Below are 21,483 nucleotides of genomic sequence, written 5' to 3'. Positions count from 1 at the left end.
ACCGATCGTTCCCACGTTTATATTGAAAGAGCATCCCGGAAGTGATATTGTGTCATTAAGGCCATGGCTACCTTGACTCACGGACCATCCCCCATCCCGCGGCTCCCACAGCGATAGATCTACCAGCGATACAACGGAGGCAGCTGATGAAGACAATGATTAAATTATAATAAAAATCAAAAAAAATCTTCAAAGAAGCTGGATTTGTAAAATATCGTTGTGGTACGTACATTTTTATTTTGTGGTTATTTGACACATAACCGCGACCGACGGCTAGCTTGCAGGTTGTTGTGGTGGTGGGGGGGGAAAGTAGCTTAATTTACTGTGACCCGTTACGTCCGTTACCGGTGAGAACAGGCGTGTTGAGACGGTCTCCGTGACTCCAGGAAAGTAACGTGCATCGCGTTAAGAGGAAAAGTCATCGTCGCAGCATCTCTTTGTAGCACACGCAACCTGCAGTTTGGGGCTGACGAGCGGGGGTCACTTGAGCCGCTGCCCGGCTGCAAGGTCCTGCTGCTTCAGAAGGGATCTGCTTCACGCTTCAAGCTAAATGCACGTCGGACACCATTTAGCGGGAGTTTGGTTTGTGCACCGGGTGCAGCGAGAGACCCAGCACCAGCAGCAGCAGCAGCAGCCTGTGGCGGCTGCAGCACAGGTTTATAGGGAGGGATGTCTGGAGTAAAAAAATAAATAAAAATGAAGGCTATCACTGGGGAGAGAGAGTTGTGTTTCCTCCAGACATTATGTGTTTGATTCATCATCGGAGAGCAGCTGCGAGGTGCTGACCTCCATGTGAACGTAGACTGAGGAGCTCTGTCCACGGTTCTGAACTCGTGCATTACAGTACAGTACAGCTGCTGGACACATCTCTCATCAAACCAAAAGTTTGGCGCATGCCTTAAACTGAAGTTTAATTTATTTGTTAAAAAAAGCCCATTGTGTCCTTCCTTGATGTCTTAAAGGGCCACTGCACTGTTGTTTTGCACATGATGTTCACTGCTGAAAACAGTTGTCTTCATGTCTCTCGTGTTTCTGGACCAGCTTCTTCACGTTGACGCGTCGAAAATATCATCTTTGCCTCCAGAGACGAGTCGACACGTGATTGAACGGGAGCGTGTCACAAATCTGAGGCGTTTGCGTTTCCCACGCGGTGATGCTATTGAGTTGCTGCATTGAAGTCTCCCAACTGAGTGGAAGAGCAGTCCTTAAAGTCTCCGGACTTGTCTGTTGTTTTTCAACGGACTAATACCGTCATTTTACGCGAACTGCATGTTGGAGATCGTCGTATTTACATTTATTGTACAGACATTTTTGCATAATTAGCTGGACACAAAGACTGTTAAAGTACATTTCATTCTCTCTGGTGCTGGAATGACCAGTTGATTAATCATTCATTGATAACACTGTTAATTACGTCTCATTGCTGCTTCTCAAACATGAGGATGTTGGTGCTTTCTCTGTTTGGTTTCAGAGTGATTATGAATATATTGCATGAATGACGGTTATTCCCACTCGGTGTCCACACACTGATAAGGAATCCTCGGCCTCCTACGCGTTTTTTTGTGAAGAAGTTATCTCATCCCATTTCTGATCATCACACCAACATAAAGCTTTATCTATCCCAGATATGCTTTAATATCACGAGAGGGAGAGGGAGAGAGGGAGAGAGAGAGGGGGGGAGGGAGAGAGAGGGAGAGCACACACACACACACACACACACACCAACACACATTTTGAAGTGCTTTTGATAGAGAGCGTGCCTAATTGGATTAATTCTTGTAACAAATGAGGGACACTCATTTGATTTGCGGCGCCGGGTTGAAGGTTGAACTCAGTTCTGTTTAGCACGTGACAGACGGGCCGTCATGGCTAATGTAATTAATTTGACTGAAACCTATCTTCTTTATTTCTGAATGAATAACTATGGATTTTACGAGGACATTCCTAACTGGCAATTTCCATTTGCACTCACGAGCTCGGCGTGTCACATCTGGCGCTCGCGGGCTGACGCGAGCGGATTTAAAAAAACGCTATTAAACTTATTATTTTCTTGGGAGTCCTTTTTGTCGGCCGTCTTTCTGTCCGGGTTGAGGATCAATGCAATTAGCTGCCATTACGTACCACGGTCATCGGTGTTATGCAACTCATGAAGTGGGGGGTTGCAGACGTCCAGGAAATTCCAATTGCGTAAGAATAATTGTCCTGTCTCGGAACCGAATAAATGCCTATTATTGTTATTATTAATTTTAATTTTTTATATATACTTTTAAATGTAATATTGGTTTCTTGCTATTCAACTTGTTTCGCTTTGACTCTCTGTGGAGCACTTTGTAAACATTGTTTTTAAAGGTGCTATATTAAAAAAGTTATTATTATTATTGTTTATGCAACATGGCCGATCTGGATGGAAAAAGAAAAGCCAGGATGTTTATGATATTATATATGATTTAAACCTACTGCTGGTTTTTTATATAGGACATTGGCCCTTCTTTTACCTTCTTTTTAAACAATTAATTGATTCATCTGCTAATTATTTTCTTGATTTATCCGGTGACCATTAGGTCCCAAAGAATTAACAAAAAGTACATATTTCAAAATATAACATTTGCCGATGTCTTCACGCTGCTGGTTTTCTCGGCAGTTTAAAATATAATCACTTCATTGTAGAACTCATGCAACCTGTAAGGTATTTAATTATGTATTAGGCATTTAAATACAAAGTGCACGACATTTACCTTTTTGAATCTTGGAAATGAATGCACTTTATGGTGCACAAAGTAATTACTTTCTGCTAACACTATTTGTTTTAATTATTTATACTCTATATCTGCAAAAATTAATGATGGTGTCCAAACATCTCAGTTTCCTCCTCACCAGGAGGGATTGTTGGCTGCAACTCAAGCAAATCATCAAATAAAAAGGTTATTGATTACAACAAAAATGAAAAGCACAGAGGTCTCCCTCACTTGCCCTGGAATATTGATTTAAATTTGTTTTAAACCCTGGAATATGAGAATTGGCTCTACACAGAATATTAAGTGGTGTATAACCACACACACACACACACACACACATATGACAGCCATGTTTTCTTAATGTTAATTAAATGTATTGCATACCCACCAAACCATGTGTAACACAGAGTATATAAAATAGTATTTTGTATGCAAGTCAGATTCTTAAGCTTGTTAACTTTATTAAATGTTAATCCTTCTCGATATAGGGACATGTGGCCTTGCTCACGGGCACCACAGCACCACGCATAGGTCATCATCTTGGAAAATATTCTTCCTCTCACAGAAAGTGAGATGAGAAAGTGGAAACCATCCTTTATCCGTTAAATACGAAGCTGGAGACGGTTAGCTCGGCATAAAGGCTGAAAGCAGGAAAGCGGCAGCACAAATACATTCATTTTCGTGGTGTTGAGTTTACCTAGAAATGCACACTTTCACAAATTGAATGAACAAAATAAGAATAATCCCACCGATTTGAAAGGCGTTTGAGTGTTTTTCAGAGGAACGGGGCAGGGGCACCTCGACTGATGACTTCAGGATGTCGCACGTTGTCCAATCGCAGCGGGAGACCGACCCAATCTCAAGAGTGCGTTTCCTTTACAAGACCAGACCTGCCGCCCTCTCACTCCTCCTCCGGCCTGCACCGGGGTCGTGGATTACTTCCTGCCGTAATGGGATTGAACACCAGGGGTCAAAGGGAGCGAGCCCCGCGGGGCCGAGCGCGACGAGACGACGCACAGATGGCGCATGGCGGGGAGACGAGTGTCCGCCTTGTATGAATACACACAAAGAGTGTGTTGTGGCGTCGCTTCTGTGACTTTGAGAGAATCGATTTATTTTTCTTTTTTCCCCCGCGTAGACGTGATTCCTCCTCGGCTGAAAACGATTCGGCGATTCCATCCCTGATCGGCACATCTGTGTCGACTCGTCCCCGTCCGCCCTCCACGCTCCTCTCTCGGTGTCCTTCCTGTCTGCCGCCAGTAGCTTTGTTTTGCCCCGAGTGACTTTTTGTCTCCTCTCGTCCATGTGCGTCGGCCTGTCTCCGAGTCTCCTGTCACCAATGTGTGTGTGTGTGTGTGTGTGTGTGTGGCCAGAGGAGAGACCTTCCAGCCTCCACCCTTCCTCGCAGCTTGCAAATGATTGATGGGTTAATGTGTCTTCTCAGGCATATGTCAAAGTTCAGTGTGTGTGTGTGTGTGTGTGCGGGCCGCAGGTTGCGTCACGGTTGACGCTGACGCTCCTCGACTCAGTTTCGGGTGTCGGTTCTCCCGGCGGCCGTCACAGAGCACTCGGCGAGGACCAGAGCGGCCGCAGAGAGGACAGACCAGGGTCAGTAAACCTCTCCGATCCGTAACCACGCTTCCTCTTTTCTTTCCGTCTTGCGTCCGATGAATTCCAACCCGAATGAGCGAATGGGGGATTGTCGTGTGTGTGATTTTTAAACGGGTCGTGGGCAAAAGAGGAGGGGAAAAAAAAGCCAAGAAAGTCATCGCGGTGCTCGGTACACACGGACCTCGACCTTTGCCCTGTGTCGCCTAACCTTATTGACGGGATGGACTTTAAAGGAGCGACACGGCGGCGCTCCGCTCTGAACTCTTGTCGCTCGCACAAAAAACTCGTCAAAACCAAAGATATCGCCTTTCTTAGTCTATGAAATCCTGCATTACCCACGATGCAACTTGTGCGCTGACAGTTTGATGGAGGGGGGTACGCGTGTGCTCTGCTAGCAGCTATAAAGCAGCAGCACTGTGCGGGTATTTAACTGCCTGCGTCCACAGCGTCGCTGTTATTGATGATATACGTGAATATTGCAGCGTTTCAGATATCCTGCCGCCTGAAGTGTGTCTTTGATCTTTCCCTCATTCCTTCACACAGCTGCACTAATATATGTGATTGCACAACGACGACAACGCTCCCAATGTGGCTACTGAGTAACGCCACAAGAGCAGCTGAGGGTTAAACGCCTTTTAATGAGGCTTGCTCAGTGACTCACCCGTCTGATTCACCTTCGACGCTCGCCGCTGTGCGATCGTAAACTGGAGGAGAGTGTATTTGTTGCACAATAGCCATCGCACATCGATGTTTATTAGTCGACGGGACACAAAGTACACAGGTGTAGTGTTTTTGACCCCCTGATACGTCCTCAAGGTGTGTGGGTGTGTGGGTGTGGGTGGGTGTGGGGACAGTCGAGGGTTTTAACCTTTGGAGTGAGGACCAAAATGCAAAGTGAGGACATTTAGGCTGATCCTCACTTTCTTTTCACTGATATGGCCTCTAGAGGGTGGTAAAATGCTTCTCTCAAAGTTTCAGCTTGGACCTCAAACATAGTAAACTGATAAAAAAAAAAAATTGTGTGTGGCGCTTACGAGGCAACATAGATTTTTCTTGACACTCATAACTGTTTTGGAGAATCCCAGCAGCAAGTTGTTTTATTTATACATTTTTTTTTCCTGGTGGTCTTTATTCTCCCATTAAATATGATGCATGGACTGAAGCTTGAGTGCACTGTTGCTACATTTTTTTATTTCTTTTACGGCTTTTATCTGTCGCCGATAAGAAAAAGCATGCGGCGTGGATATATAATAAAAGAGCGTGTCAGCGGTGATCGATGGCGATCCTTGTAATCGCGTCATTGTCAGTCAGGTGACGTCCAGCCAGAGAAACGGTTTCTATTCCTCCCTTTTTGTGGTTTTGTTTACTCCAGAGTATGAAATGGGAACTTCACTTTAATCGGTTTGTTTTTCTCCACCTGCTGAGATTTTGATTCTTCCCCCAAAAACTCGGTGACCTAGTCGGAAATCTTTAAACACTCTTATTCTCGTGCCGAGGAATTCGATACAAAGAAATGTGAACCGGTTTCTCTTGTATTTCCACTGAGGAGTAAACGAAGGGAGAAAAGTTAAGTGTGAGGAAAAAGTTTGTTTTTCTGCAAGATGTCATTTAATGTTGGGCTGACAAAAACAACCAGCGGCTGATACCCAAAGACCAGACATCTGTTACGAGACTTTAAAAGCCGAATCCATCGATTAGCAACTTGAGATGTTGAAAGTAGCGAGTTCACGGGCTCATTTTAAACCGACAAATCGCTAAATCGTCGTCGGACGATAGCCAATGGGTTCTCAGATTGCACGCGTTCCTCTTTTGCCTGCTCGAACGTGATTGGTCGATTTTTCTCGGCCCACAAACAGAAACCAGGTTGCTTCTAATACCCAAATCTGGTCTGTTTATAGAGATTGGCACGCTCACCGGCTGACCAGCGATGCTTTGGACTCTTAGTCTAATTGATAAATCTCTTTTCCTCTACTTGTTTATGTTCTCCATCTGTCAAAACGATGTTCTTCTCCCTGAGGACGATTTTCTTTGTGCTTAACGTTTGTCATCAGCATATTTAGGAATGTATTGCATCTGGCGCTTTACCCTCTTTTATACACTACGGCTGTACGGCTGAACTTACTGCTCCGACCTTTATGACAAGTTGTCTAATTATTACCCTTTTTATGGCGGCCATGTCAACAGCACACACCTGCGTGTGTGTATATATATGTGTGTATGTATGTATGTGTATATATATATATATATATTTATTTATGGTGTATTGGAATGAAGCTTCTTTTTTATTATCCGGACCAAACAATTTAAAGTTTCTCTCATTCCACCTTCTTCTCCGTTCTTCTCTTCCTCCCTCACTGAAAATGTCCGTACTTAGTGAAACGAAGTAATACATTCAAAATGTCCATTGTTTTTTAAAGACTGTATAAATCAAACACCAGCTGCTCTTTTTATATAAAACTCTAGTGAGACAATGAGGTAACCCGATGAGGTAACCCTGAGGGCTGAGTGGCAGTAAAACTAAGATGACAAGGTTTATGATGTATACTCTTCATGATCTCTCATTTTAAATCTCCAACAGCAGATCTCACAGACGTCTGTTGTCGGACGACTAAAAATGTATCTAATTCATAAAAATACACACAAGTCCAGCATGTATTTAAACACAGTTCAGGTCCTCACACAGAAGATCAACCAGCTGCGTCTCTGCAGACCAAATGAGCCGCATCAGCACGACCCGATGCACCGGAGCCCAAATAATCCGGACCGACCACGTTTCTTTGCAACCTGAGTGTGTGTGCGGATTTCAAAATGAGCCATCGTCACCATGACCGTGCAATATTACAAGAGCCTCCTCGTCTTGTGGAAGCTGCAGGAAGAAAAATGACTTCCTCTTTTTCTGATCGTTAAACACCTCACACAGCATCCGCAGTGTTCAGAGATCCCCCCCCGCCCCCTTTATCTCTCTTTCTCCCGTCTCACTGGCCTGCTGCTCTGTCTGAGCCATTCAAGCAAAGCATCACATGATTATCCCTCACTCATTGTGAGAAACATACACACACAGACGCACACAGACGCACACACGCACACGCATCATTTGTATTTGTCCTGCCGGATAGGAAGGTCTCAGATCTATGCTCCTCTTCTCCCGCGCTGCACGCTCATGCTCCGTCGGCCAGCCAGTCAGAGAGGTCGGCGAGGAGGAGGAGGAGGAGGAGGAGGAGAGGGGCTGACTGCTGGGGGAGCCCACGTGTCTCTTTTCTCCGAGCCGCAGCCTTAGCCGCTGTTCATGGAGGACCGGGGGTAAGCTTTTGTTGCCGTGGTGGGGGGGCTGCGTCCTCCCTCTCTCTCGGGTGTGTTGCGGGTCTTTGTCTGGGGGGGTTCGGGCTCTCTCGACGCCGTGGTGCGTTCCGGTCCCCGTGTGCACTCGCTGTCGAGGGACGGGGATCCCCAATGGTGCTTTATTGAGTCTGCGGCGCTCGTTGTGCTTGAGGATGTGGCTCTTATGCTTGGACTGCAGGTATAACCCTTGTGTTGATGAAGAGGAGGAGAAGAAGAGTGGATCTATGTGCTGGTGACGAAACATTGGAGGGTACTGCCAATGTTTGTGTGTGTGAGGGGAGGGGGGTTATTGCTTGCCTTACCACAGTGAATAACTCACTAGACGGTGCACTCTAAGGAGGAAATACAGTCATGATGTCATTATTTCTTTCTGATGGCTGAATTTCGACAAACAAAATTGAAAAAGTGGAAGAAGCTGAAGTGTGTGACTGTGCTTTCCTCCTCTGTGATCTGCCAACCGTACAATAGCCCCCTCTCGGCACGGAGCTGATGGATCAACCAACCGTGATGAAACGCCCACCCGGGCTCCACGCCGCATCCGGCCCAGGCGTTTGTTTTCGCCCGAAGGTTTTTCGTCCGCCGCGAAAACTCCCCTCAATTAACGTGATTTTTTTTGGGGTGATTTCTTTAGATTTCGTTCACTTCCCTCTGTCATCTCATCTCGGCCTCAAAAAGTGTCGCTCCATGCGCCGGAGGAGCGCGGTTGACCCAAATACCCACGCGGCTCCCCCTGACCTCCTATCAGAACACAGCACTGCCTTTCTCCTTCTATTGTTTTTCACCTGTGTCTCTTCTGCGCCAAATCCCTCTTCCATCTGCAGATTTGGTCTTAGTGAGATTTTTTTCTTCTTATTTTCGTCGATTACGATCTTCTCTTAATCTCGTCAATTTCCGATCAGCTGGTGGAAGTAGGCCGCCCACAGAAACACGGACGTACACCGCGTCGAGCGCTGTGACCTGGATCAGCCGCCCGATGCTCGCGTGTCACTCATCAAGTTGTTGACTTTGAGCTGAAATCAACTTTGTTTTTGGTATTTTTTTGAAATATGTCTTCATATAAGCTAGCAGCTGGTTAGCTTAGCATAAAGCCCGGAAACATCAGGAACTAGAACGGGCACTCGGTAGAGCGCAAACCTTCGCATATCACAAGATTGGGCATTGAATTATGAACATGTTGGCATTAGTTGCATGCCAATTGGATAAAAATTGACCGTGCTACAATTTGCTTTTTGTGCAGATTAAACATAAAAATATGGTGGATGTAAACCGATTGTGTTACTTTTATGTTACCAGAGCCAGGCTAGCTGTTTCCCCACCCCCCCCCCCATCCCCCCGTTTCCAGTCGTTGTGCTAAGCTAACTGTAGCTTCATATTCACCGTACTGCCACGTGAGAGCGGTATTGATCTTCACATCGATCTCTCTACAAGAAAGTAAATGAGCTCATTCACTAAAATGTTAAACTAATTCTCTTAACGTGCAAATGTTAAATGTTGATGACTTCTCCACACACACGTCTATCAAATGCCTTCACTGTATTTTCTGTTCATTGGTATTTTGTTTTCCCAGCTGGCATTTCCCTGAGCTGATAACAGTCAGATAGCGGCTCATTTGCATCCTCGATTTGCATCTCATCTGGATGTGTGTGTTTCCCTTGTTTTCCTCAGCACATCCTACTTTATATTTTGTGTCATCTTCTTTCTTTTTTTTCATCTCAGTGTATCCCATCAGTGATTTAAAGCGTGCGTGAATATCTAAAAGCAACAACACGTCTGGGCTTTTGTCATCATATCATCGCGCAGCTGAAAGTTATACATGTGAACTTTAAGTTTATTTGGGAAGCTTTAGGAGGCTCGTGCTGATTTATGGTGTGTTACGCGAAGCCCATCTTGAATAAATAGTGCCAAACAAGTATGCAAAATCAAACTAATGTAGTAAAACAACAAAAACTAGAACGGGCACTTAGTAGAGCGCATACCTTCACATATCACAAGATTGGGCATTGAATTATGAACATTTTGGCATTAGTTGCATGCCAATTGGATAGAAATTGACCGTGCTACAATTTGCTTTTTGTGCAGATTAAACATAAAAATATGGTGGATGTAAACCGATTGTGTTACTTTTATGTTACCAGAGCCAGGCTAGCTGTTTCCCCCCCCCCCCCCTCCCCCCGTTTCCAGTCGTTGTGCTAAGCTAACTGTAGCTTCATATTCACCGTACTGCCACGTGAGAGCGGTATTGATCTTCACATCGATCTCTCTACAAGAAAGTAAATGAGCTCATTCACTAAAATGTCAAACTAATTCTCTTAACGTGCAAATGTTAAATGTTGATGACTTCTCCACACACACGTCTATCAAATGCCTTCACTGTATTTTCTGTTCACTGGTATTTTGTTTTCCCAGCTGGCATTTCCCTGAGCTGATAACAGTCAGATAGCGGCTCATTTGCATCCTCGATTTGCATCTCATCTGGATGTGTGTGTTTTCCTTGTTTTCCTCAGCACATCCTACTTAATATTTTGTGTCATCTTCTTTCTTTTTTTTCATCTCAGTGTATCCCATCAGTGATTTAAAGCGTGCGTGAATATCTAAAAGCAACAACACGTCTGGGCTTTTGTCATCATATCATCGCGCAGCTGAAAGTTATACATGTGAACTTTAAGTTTATTTGGGAAGCTTTAGGAGGCTCGTGCTGATTTATGGTGTGTTACGCGAAGCCCATCTTGAATAAATAGTGCCAAACAAATTTGCAAAATCAAACTAATGTAGTAAAACAACAAAAACTAGAACGGGCACTCAGTAGAGCGCATACCTTCACATATCACAAGATTGGGCATTGAATTATGAACATTTTGGCATTAGTTGCATGCCAATTGGATAGAAATTGACCGTGCTATGGTAAAAAGAAGATGTTGACCTTTTCATGACCTTGATCTTGACCTTTGACCCGATCGATCCCAAAATCTAATCAAATGGTCCCCGGATAATAACCAATCATCCCACCAAATGTCATGCGATTCGGTTTAATACTTTTTGACTTATGCGAGTAACACGCATACAAATAAATAAATACATAGCGATCAAAACATTACCTTCCGCATTTTCAATGCGAAGGTAATAACCCTTATTTCTTATTTAATTTAATGGACTTAAACAGTTTTGTAAATGACGAAAAAATATCAATACAAGAACAGAAGTTTTCAGCAATTAGGTTTCATGAACTCATCAGCAGCGGCTAATTACCTCTCGCTTGGAGCGCGTCGTCATTTTCCGGCGGCTCGTGGTCTCTTTCTTTAAATGTGTCGGCCGTCCACTAAACCTGAGCGCGTGGAGGCTGCAGCAGGATATTGTTTTCGGGCCGCCTTCGTCTTCCTCACTTCTCACGCTGAGAGTCTCGTCTGCTCGACATCACGAGACGGAGATCACTGCCCACTTATTCTGTTATTTAGGCTGTTTTCTAGTGATAACCATCCCTGTGCAGATGGATACATGGACATATTTGAGCCAATGGTCCTTTGAACACAGACAAATGTGTGTGTGTGTGTGTGTGTGTCCTCGTGGTCGTTTTGCATTTCTCATTAGTCGTTTTTGCGTCTCTTTGTTGTTGCTTCGCTTTGTGATTATTTCGTTGCGTCCCTCTGGTCGTTGTTCCTCTCTCTAGTCGCGTTTCGTTTCCCTTTGTAGTTGTTGTGATTGTGTTGCGTCTCATTGTGCATCATCTCTCGAGACGTGTCTCTTTGTGGTCGTTTTGCATCTTTTTGTGGTCATTTGATGGAGCCCTGTGATCCTATTGCGTGACGGTGCATTTGTCATTTTTCACCTCTTTGTTGTCATGTCGTGTATCTTTGTGGTCACGTGGCTTCTCAATGCGTTCATGCTTTGTGGTCATTTTGCGCCTCTTTGTTGACGCGTTTCATCTCTTGATTTTACTTCTCTTTATGGTCATTTTGCTTTTCTTTGTAGTTCTGCGATAATAGTTGTTGTGTGTTTTATTCAGTCAATCATTGCAATACAATTCAATATTATACTAAACAGACTGAAAAGGTACAGGTAGAAGCAAAAACGCTTATATATTCCTATTCTAAATTATTATTATCAAATAAATCAGATAATATATATACATATACGTTTCAATCACACTTATAAGCCTCAACAATTGTTTTTAGAAATAATCCTTTTGAAAAGCAAAAATGAGTTGACCATTCTTACATCCATTTTAACGTTGTTCCATAATTTGACACCTACAATAGGAATACATCTTCTTTTAATCTTTTTTTTTAGCTTTTTGTACAGTAAACTTACAAACGTCTCTGAAATCATATTTCCGCTCATGTATTGAAAACATTATGACATATAGTGCATCCCTGTGGTAGTTTTGTGTGTCTTTGTCGTTGACTGACTTCCCAGCGAGAGCCCTTTGGGCCTCTGCCCGGTCGATCGATGGATTGTTTTGACTTCTTCCTCTCTGTCTTCTCCACGGACTTCACGGTGTGTGTTCTTGTGATAACGTCCACTGAGTAGAATGAGGGGTGATTCCTCTGCAGTGAGGGAGATCTGACTGAAGCTGAGTGGATGGCAGTCACCAGCCGGTTAGATATCGCAGAGAGAGAGAGAACCGGGCTACGAGGGGTGAAGGTGGTTCTGCACCTTCCTGATATCAGCGAGTGGAAAATGATTGGGAGGGGAATTTTTTTATTTCCACCGCTGATAATCACTGAGCTCATCACTTGGTTTGTACTTTGTACGAAGGCGTCCTCACTAATGCAGCTGCGTGTTGTCTACAGCGTCTGCAACACTGTGAAAGTCTGAAGCAACAGAACTGGAATTCAATCGAGCAAAAATATCGACTTCAATAAAATGTTCCCATTTTATATCATTTGTTTTTTTATTATCGTTGCGTTTGAATGTTGGTCATACAAAACAATTACTTTGGGCTACCACATATGATGAGGGGCATATATATATATATTTTAATCAACAAAACAAACGGGTGTTAGTTGCAGCAAGAGCTGAAAAATAAGATTAGTTTATGAACTATTACATTTACAGTTTCGAAAGAAAATCTTACAATTTTAATCAGCGATGAACCTTTTGGAGTAATTGTGTTAAAATATTAAAATTGCCAGCATGCGTTTTGTATCATTGTAAACTGAATACTTTTGAGCTTTAGGAAATTGTGAAAAACAGTACAAACAATTGTTTATGCCAGATTTAGACTATATTTCAAAAATAGTTTTCCATGTCACTAATTCGTCAGCCACAGAGTGACGTTATCTACTGTAATAAAAACAAATAACCGCTTAATTAGTTCTGATTATTGTACGATTCATAATCTCTTGCGTAACCCTTTCCTGCGCGCTGCCTTCCTCTCTTCTCTTCATCCACTTTGAATTCGGTATTTTATAAGAGCGAGTGTCCAGACTGAGTCTACGATGCTGTGATCACATGGGCTGCAGATATAAACATGGCAGCATCTGTCAAATAAACTGCATGCCGTCGAGTTTGATTATTGCGACAACATTAGAGCGAGTATACCCAGAGACGCCCGTCGTCTCGTTTCCCCCGGCGGCTCTTCTCACCGTCTCCGTGTCTCGTCTTCTCTTGCAGTGCGTGAGGAGCGTCACTCTGCTGCAGACCGCCACCGCCCGACGCCGTCCGGCCCAAATCGGGAGAGACCATGTCCGGGACCTACGACGAGTCGGCCAGCCAGGAGGAGACCACGGACAGTTTCTGGGAGGTGAGACCGCGTCGACCTAACGGGGAACTCTCGCCGAACCCGACAATCTGTACACATATGACATCCCTGACCTTTGACCTCACATCGGATCAGGGAAAACTCCCAAGAAATAGAAAAAACCCTTTCACAGGGACAAAATGGAGAAGAACCCTTCAGGAGAGCAACAGAGGAGGATCCCTCTCCAGGATGGACAGAAGAATAGATGGCATGTGTGTCTGAGCTCAAACTGTCCGAAGTAATGCAAGGATCAAGTTCCCAGAAGTCCATTCATTCCATATGAGGCCGGTTCCACGGTGTTCGAAACCAGGAAACGGTTGGAAACGTCTGAAGCTGCCGATGTTATTGACTGCCATGTTTATTTATGACGCACGCATTATTTACGAGATGAGGCAGACGCATCGTCACTCCACACGTTTTGCATCCTCACCACGTCCCTCCGTCAGCAAAGGAGCTGCTGCAGTGCTGACTCGCCTGAAGCAGAGAGGGCTGGTGTGGAATACTCTTCTTCTTCTTCTTCTTCAAGCTCACAGCGTCCACGGAGAGTCGTAAATTACATGACATTAACGCGCCCACCGCCTGCTGTTCCCACCTGCCGACTCGTCGCGGGCGCCGTCACACGCCACGATTCCTGTCGCAGCCAAACGGTGTTTTAGCGGTTTCCTCGGTAACGGAACACAAATCACGCCCCTCTCAAGAGTCACTCCCGATTGTAAAAACGGGCATCAGTGTCAAAGTCCTCCACTGATGTCCACACATCAAAACCTGACGGATTACCTTTTGTTTATCTCAAAGAAATGTAGTGGAGCACAAAGACTGGAGTCCTGGGGAAACTTTTAAAACCAGCACCTCGTTTTTGGGGTTTTGTGACCTTTGATCAGAACCAGGCGCCTCTTCATGCTAAGCTAAGCTAATGATCTGTTTATCTCAAAGGAATTAAGAGAATATGTTCTTAGTTTAGCCTGCAGACTGGAGTCCTGGGGAAACAGCTAGCCTTGCACCCACCTAGAACCAGGTGCCTCTTCATGCTAAGCTAATGGCCTCCACCGATCCTCTCTTACCGTCAGCAAGAAAGCAACGTGTACACTACCGTTCAAAAGTTTGGGGTCATCCAGACAATTTCGTGTCTTCCATGAAAACTCACTTTAATTTATCAAATGAATTGAAAATTGAATAGAAAATATAGTCAAGACATTGACAAGGTTAGAAATAATGATTAATATTTGAAGTATTAATTTTGTTCTTCAAGCTCAAAGGAAGGCCAGTTGTATAGCTTATATCACCAGCATAACTGTTTTCAGCTGTGCTAGCATAATTGCACAAGGGTTTTCCAATCAGACATTAGTCTTCTAAGGCGATTAGCAAACACAATGTACCATTAGAACACTGGAGTGATAGTTGATGGAAATGGGCCTCTATACACCTATGGAGATATTTCATTAGAAACCAGACGTTTCCACCTAGAATAGTCATTTACCACATTAACAATGTATAGTGGGTATTTTTTATTTATCTTTATTGAAAAAACAGTGCTTTTCTTTGAAAAATAAAGACATTTCTAAGTGACCCCAAACTTTTGAACGGTAGTGTATGTCCCATAATGTCAATCCCATTGCTTTAACACGACTGATTTTCTGGGGTCATGTACATTTACCGAAGCTACCCTTTTCTGTGTCTGTGGCAGGTCGGGAACTACAAACGTACGGTGAAGCGGATCGACGACGGTCACCGGCTCTGCAATGACCTGATGAACTGCATCCAGGAGCGTGCCAAAATCGAGAAAGCCTACTCGCAGCAGCTGACGGACTGGTCCAAGAGGTGGAGGCAGCTGGTAGACAAAGGTAAGCGCCGCGTCACACGCCGCAGGTTCTGCTCACCCGCGTCGTGTTTTTTTCCCGATGACAAAGTCTGTATTTTTGACCTCGCCCTCCCTTCCTCCCTCCAGGGCCTCAGTACGGCACAGTGGAGCGAGCCTGGATGGGGGTGATGACGGAGGCGGAGAAGGTGAGCGAGCTTCACCAGGAAGTGAAGAACAACCTGATCAACGAGGACTTTGAGAAGGTGAAGAACTGGCAGAAAGACTTGTACCACAAACAGATGATGGGAGGATTCAAGGAAACCAAAGAGACGGACGAGGGCTTCAAGAAGGCCCAGAAGCCGTGGGCCAAAAAGCTGAAAGAGGTACGGTGGTTTTAGTTTTTACTCTTAAGTGGACATGTTTTCATTTAACTCATTTTAAAGGGTCAAATTGTTTGAAGTTTGTTGTTTCTTTGAGGGCCATAAGAGGTGAATGTCTCTATGATTTTCTGAGGAGATGTGTTGTTGAGGAGTTCGATTCACCTCAATTTGAATTCCAGTGGCAGCAGATATTTCACAAATAAAAGTCATTCAGGTCATTTATGTTACTTTTAATATCAGCTGAAACTAATATTTTCAAGTAATTTTTCTACAATTAAAAAAACTGGTATACCTACTTATCATGAAACAATTATATATAGACTCAACCACTGGTTGTTTGAGAACATAATCAACTATATGGATTATTGGTCAATTATTAAAATCTTTTTAAAGAAATAATTCTTTCCATTCGTCATTTTTAGCTTCCAAATTGTGATCATTTGCTGTTTTTCTTTATCTTACGCGACGGTAAACTGAACAACTTCAGATTTTTAACACGACTCATTTTATTAGCATGAATATACAGTTGTGAAAATAATCATTGGTCGCAGCCCTGCTTTCCTTCATGTGTATTTCTCACACGATCAAATCGGATTGAATGCGTCCCTTTTTAGCTCGAGGCTGCCAAGAAGTCCTACCACATGGCCTGCAAAGAGGAGAAGCTGGCGTCCACCCGAGAGGCCAACGCTCGGGAAGAGGCCTCGGTGACCGCCGACCAGCTGAAGAAACTCCACGAGAAAGTGGACAAATGCAAGCAGGACTCCCAGAAGGTGAGAGCGTCGGCCGCTGCAGCTCGTCGGGAAGAAGGCAAATCGACGTTGCGCGCTTAAGATGTGGCGCCGGGCCAAGTGTCCCGAAGGCATCTCGGCTGCATTATTAATGTGCGACTGAATACCACACCTCCCCCTCTCCGTGTCCGTGTGTCTCCCTCACTCAGCCGACATGGCTGTTGACCGCCGTGACCTTCGCACACTTGAACTCTGAATCCTCTTTGTGCTTGAAAACAAGCTTTCAAGGTTAATTTGTGACCGCAGTGAGTGTGAGTGTGAGTGAGTGTGAGTGAGTGTGAGTGAGTGTGAGTGTGAGTGAGTGTGAGTGAGTGTGAGAGAGTGTGAGAGAGTGTGAGAGAGTGAGTGTGAGAGTGAGTGTGAGTGTGAGAGTGTGAGAGTGAGAGTGAGTGTGAGTGAGTGAGTGTGAGAGTGAGTGTGAGAGTGAGTGTGAGAGAGTGAGAGTGTGAGAGTGTGAGAGAGTGTGAGAGTGTGAGAGAGTGTGAGTGCGAGTGAGTGAGAGAGTGTGAGAGAGTGAGAGTGAGAGTGTGAGAGTGAGTGAGAGAGAGAGTGTGAGAGTGAGTGAGAGTGTGAGAGTGAGTGTGAGAGAGAGAGTGTGAGAGAGTGGAGGAGTGTGAGAGGTGAGTGTGAGTGTGAGAGTGGAGTGTGAGTGAGTGTGAGAGAGTGTGAGAGTGTGAGAGTGTGAGTGAGAGTGAGTGAGAGTGTGAGAGTGTGAGTGAGAGTGTGAGTGAGTGTGAGAGTGAGAGAGTGTGAGTGTGAGAGAGTGTGAGTGTGAGAGTGTGTGAGTGAGTGTGAGTGTGAGAGTGAGTGAGAGAGTGTGAGAGAGTGTGTGAGAGTGTGAGTGTGAGTGAGTGTGAGAGAGTGTGAGTGAGAGTGAGTGTGAGTGTGAGTGTGAGTGAGAGTGAGTGAGAGTGAGTGTGAGTGTGAGAGAGTGTGAGGAGTGAGTGTGAGAGAGGTGTGAGAGGAGAGTGAGGTGAGAGAGAGAGTGAGAGAGTGTGAGAGAGTGTGTGAGAGTGTGAGTGTGAGAGTGTGAGAGAGTGTGAGAGTGAGAGAGTGTGAGAGAGTGTGAGAGAGTGTGAGAGAGAGAGAGAGAGAGGCGCTTATAACTGTTTTGGAGAATCCCAGCAGCAAGTTGTTTTATTTATACATTTGTTTGTCCTGGTGATCTTTATTCTCCCATTAAATGAGTGTGTGTGTGTGTTCCCCCTCCAAGGCGAAGGAGAAGTACGAGAAGGCTCTGGACGAGCTGAGTAAGTGCACTCCGCAGTACATGGAGAACATGGAGCAGGTGTTCGATCAGTGCCAGCAGTTTGAAGAGAAGCGGCTGAGCTTCCTCAGGGAGGTGCTGCTGGACGTCAAACGCCACCTCAACCTCACGGAGGACCAAAGGTTCGAGACGGTCATAAAACAGTTTGTACGAGGAGAGGCGTCGGTCGGAGAATCATTTACCTGTACGCTAACACACACACACACCCTGCTGTCTTTTTACAGCTATGCTACAGTGTACAGAGAACTTGAACGCACCATCACGTCGTCCAGCCCGCAGGAAGATCTGCAGTGGTTCAGCAACACCCACGGCCCCGGCATGCATATGAACTGGCCACAGTTTGAGGTACAGATGTTGCAAAATCACTGGAGAGCTGCAGTATCCTACCATATTTATTGGCTGATCATCAAAAGGAGTAGTTTAAAAAATAGTTTGAGAGCTGAGAGTTACATGAAAGGGTTGATACCACTCATGGCACAGCCTCTTAGCTTAGCTTAGCTTAGCATAAAGACTGGAAACGGAGGGAAACTGCTAGCCTGAATCAATGGTAACAAATGCTAATTAATGAACTTGTTATATCTTGTTTGTTTAATCGAAGTTTATATGCAGCGCTGGTATAAGTCTCATCTAAATCTCGGCACAGGAGCAAATTGGCATTTTTCCATAATGTTTACATATTCCTTTAATATTTATTTTTTCTATCCATCCTGGTTTAACAGCAATAAACACAAAGATAACAGAGAAATGATCTTGTCTTTTCTGTAAATGAAACGAAAAAGGAGAGAAATTTTGTTTGTAAAATATTCATGCAGCATCCAGCATTGATTAGCATCATATTGATTGGTGTCGCGCACTATAAGTGTTACTTAAACATGACACACTGAGCGATGCACCTGGAACTGAACCGTCGATCCTCTGTTGTGCAGGAATACAACCCGGAGCTCACCCACAACATCTCAAAGAAAGAGAAGTCAAAGAAAGGCGCCGATGGAGTCATGCTGACTAACATCACAACCGCGGTGGACCAAGCTCAGGCTGGAGACCGGGGAAGGTGAGAGGGAACGCCCACACATTTACACATTTTACACACAGATTTCCATCTCCTAAAATGTATGTCGCAACTTTTCCAGAGATGAATCGTCAGTATAATCGGCGTGTGGTCTTTTCTAAATGAGTATGAACTATTGTCATCTTTTAATCACAACAAATAAAGCTGTTGTACTGAATTCATAATGATATTTACAATATTGGTCGTATTAGCAGTGATAGCAGAGCAGGGTTCGTACGGTCATGGAAAACCTGGAAAAGTCATGGAATTTTAAAATGGTCATTTCCAGGCCTGGAAAAAGTCATGGAAAAAACTTAAATCATAAAAGTTTTGGAAAAGTCATGGAAATGTGTTAAAATCACATGTTCATTTACGCCAAGTTTGAAATAATTAATGTTTTTTTAACCCTTGTGTTGCCTTCGGGTCATTTTGACCCGATTCAATATTTAACCCTCCTGTCGCCTTCGGGTCAATTTGACCCGATTCAATGTTTAATGTCGGTGTTCCTTTTGGTGTCAACAAACAAACATAAAGTACCTCACACTTAAACTTGGAAAACAATATTAATTCTAATAATTTTCTGGAGATTTTAATAGCTGGGGTCATATTGACCTCAAGGGTAAAATATGTTAGTAAATATAAAGGTAACAGGAGGGTGAAACATTGAATCGGGTCAAATTGACCCGAAGGCAACACAAGGGTTAAAGAAAGACGCTCAAAAAATAAGCCGGCGTACGCTCTCAATACGCACAATTTTCTAAATGTTTAATGTTTATACCGAGATTTCAGTTTGGTCATGGAAATTTGGTTTAAAGTCCTGGAAATCCATTGGTCAAAATGTGTAAGAACCCTGCAGAGGATAAAGGAAGAAGAATGAGAATAGCCCCAACATTAGGACACTTTGGTATTTCAGTGTCGGCAGCTACGAGAAGGGCCAGGCGTTCATGGCCTCCACGGAGTGGTCGGACGAGGACCAGGCGGCGCCCGACGAGGACCAGGCGGCTCCGGACTCGGACCAGACGGCGCCGGACTCTGCGAACGACACCAACGGCGGCACCAACCCCTTCGACGAGGAGGCGCTGAAGGGCGTGAGAGTGAGAGCGCTGTACGACTACGAAGGCCAGGAGCAGGACGAGCTCAGCTTCAGAGCCGGTGAGCGTGAGCAGAAGCTGCGTGTTTACTGCCACGAGTCACGAGGGTTTGGCGATACTCCGATACATAGTGAAAGAAAAACTTAAAACTCTGTAAGCAGGACGGCTTTATGGCGGTTATTTAGTTGCCTGTTGGAGCCTGTTCCCAGTCTTTATGCTAAGCTAACCCGCGGCTAACAGACAGTGGGTCTCCGTCTTGTCATCCAACGCTTGACGGCAGAGCAACTAACTGTATTTACCAAAATGTCAAACTATTCCTTCAACTCACTAGATTTACCAAAAAATGTAATACGTTTCTGTACAAATAACATCCGACGTTGAATTAGATTAACTATTTGAAAAGATACAAAACGACTGGTGAATTATGCTCAAAAATTGGTTTTAATATTTTGATTATTTGTGTTTTCTTCATTCTTTTTGCTTGCAGCTAAAGGATCCATGTAACATGGACTCTGTGTTATACTAATCAGAATTACATAATCTTTCTCTCCGTTGATTGATGAAGGGGACGAGCTGTTGAAGCTGGAGGACGAAGACGAGCAGGGCTGGTGTAAAGGTCGCCTAGACAACGGGAAGCTGGGTCTTTACCCGGCCAATTACGTGGAGCCGATGTAGCCGACGCTCCGGCTGAGGACGCCGGTGTCATCGCGGTGGGGGAAGAAAAAAAAAACGACAACAAAAAACCCCGACTGAACCGTCCAGTCATAACTGCACATTGCCAGAGACTTGAAAGCAAAGCTGCCTCTTCCCGTCGGGCACGGTGATCTGTCTTCATCTCGGCACACATCAGAGAAAACTTTACTGAAACGAGATCATCATCATCATCATCATCATCAAAAACACTGCAACTGAAGGAAAACAAAACATATTTCAGTGTCTTTGGTGTCCTCATCGTAATGACATGCGGGAATGAGCTAAGCAGTGTGCATTTCATGTATATATTTTAATCTTTTTTTTTTTTTACAGTCTGGGTACTTGTTCAGTTTTTGTTTTTCCTCATTGAATACAGTGTTTTCTCTGTAAAAACAAACAACTGTGTACATGTTTATCATGAGAGGGATAGTGTTGGGAAATGTGCTTCTTCGCGTTCTCCCTGAGAGACGATGTGAAGACGGATTATCGCTCTCGTGTGTGTGTGTGTGTGTGTACAGTAAATATGACGCCAGGAGCTGGTTAGCTTAGCATCAACACGGGCAGGAAGAGGAAACGGCGAGCCTGACTCGTGGAAAATAACAACAATCTGCCCGCTCTGAAGCTCACTTGTTAGATCTTCCATGTTGATCCAAAGAGGGAGGAGGGATGGCGGTTTTTGCAGCCATTGTTATTGTTGGCAAAGAGCCAAGAAAGGAGTACAGCACAAACCCCAACAATACAACTTGTTTTTCTTTGAACCAATGAAAATAAACAAGATACAAGTTGTTATTTAGTGGGCGACAGAGACGGCTTCTTTCGCCATACCGTGTCTTTTTTTTGTTAAACTAAGCTATCCAGCTGCTCTGGCTTCATATGTAGCTACATAATGTGCACACACACACACACACACACATAAACAAACAAGTGTGGCATCAATCTATATCTCTTATCCTAACATAAGCACTATAAATATTCCTTTCATGCATTTAGTTGTTT

At 44.3% G+C, this 21,483-nt stretch overlaps 1 protein-coding gene across 2 annotated transcripts; it reads left to right on the top strand.

The window, feature by feature from the left end:
• The first annotated feature begins 118 nt into the window (after positions 1-118).
• On the top strand, positions 119-21,272 carry pacsin1b (protein kinase C and casein kinase substrate in neurons 1b). 2 transcript variants are annotated; one of them, XM_056437990.1, is made up of 10 exons: positions 119-222; positions 13,296-13,425; positions 15,107-15,263; positions 15,368-15,603; positions 16,215-16,370; positions 17,602-17,777; positions 17,880-18,000; positions 18,582-18,706; positions 19,617-19,855; positions 20,360-21,272. In XM_056437990.1, exons 2-10 carry the CDS (start codon positions 13,366-13,368, stop codon positions 20,467-20,469), a joined length of 1,380 nt encoding a protein of 459 aa, XP_056293965.1. In that variant the 5' UTR covers positions 119-222; positions 13,296-13,365; the 3' UTR covers positions 20,470-21,272. The 2 variants fall into 2 exon arrangements, with proteins under 2 accessions (XP_056293965.1, XP_056293966.1); XM_056437991.1 differs by lacking the exon at positions 20,360-21,272 and adding an exon at positions 20,282-20,330.
• Positions 21,273-21,483: the final 211 nt, after the last annotated feature.

This window comes from Pseudoliparis swirei, chromosome 18, assembly GCF_029220125.1.
Source record: "Pseudoliparis swirei isolate HS2019 ecotype Mariana Trench chromosome 18, NWPU_hadal_v1, whole genome shotgun sequence".
Classification (NCBI taxonomy): domain Eukaryota; kingdom Metazoa; phylum Chordata; class Actinopteri; order Perciformes; family Liparidae; genus Pseudoliparis; species Pseudoliparis swirei.
Note: the sequence above shows the minus strand (reverse complement) of the source record. Positions and strands in the feature narration are given on the sequence as shown.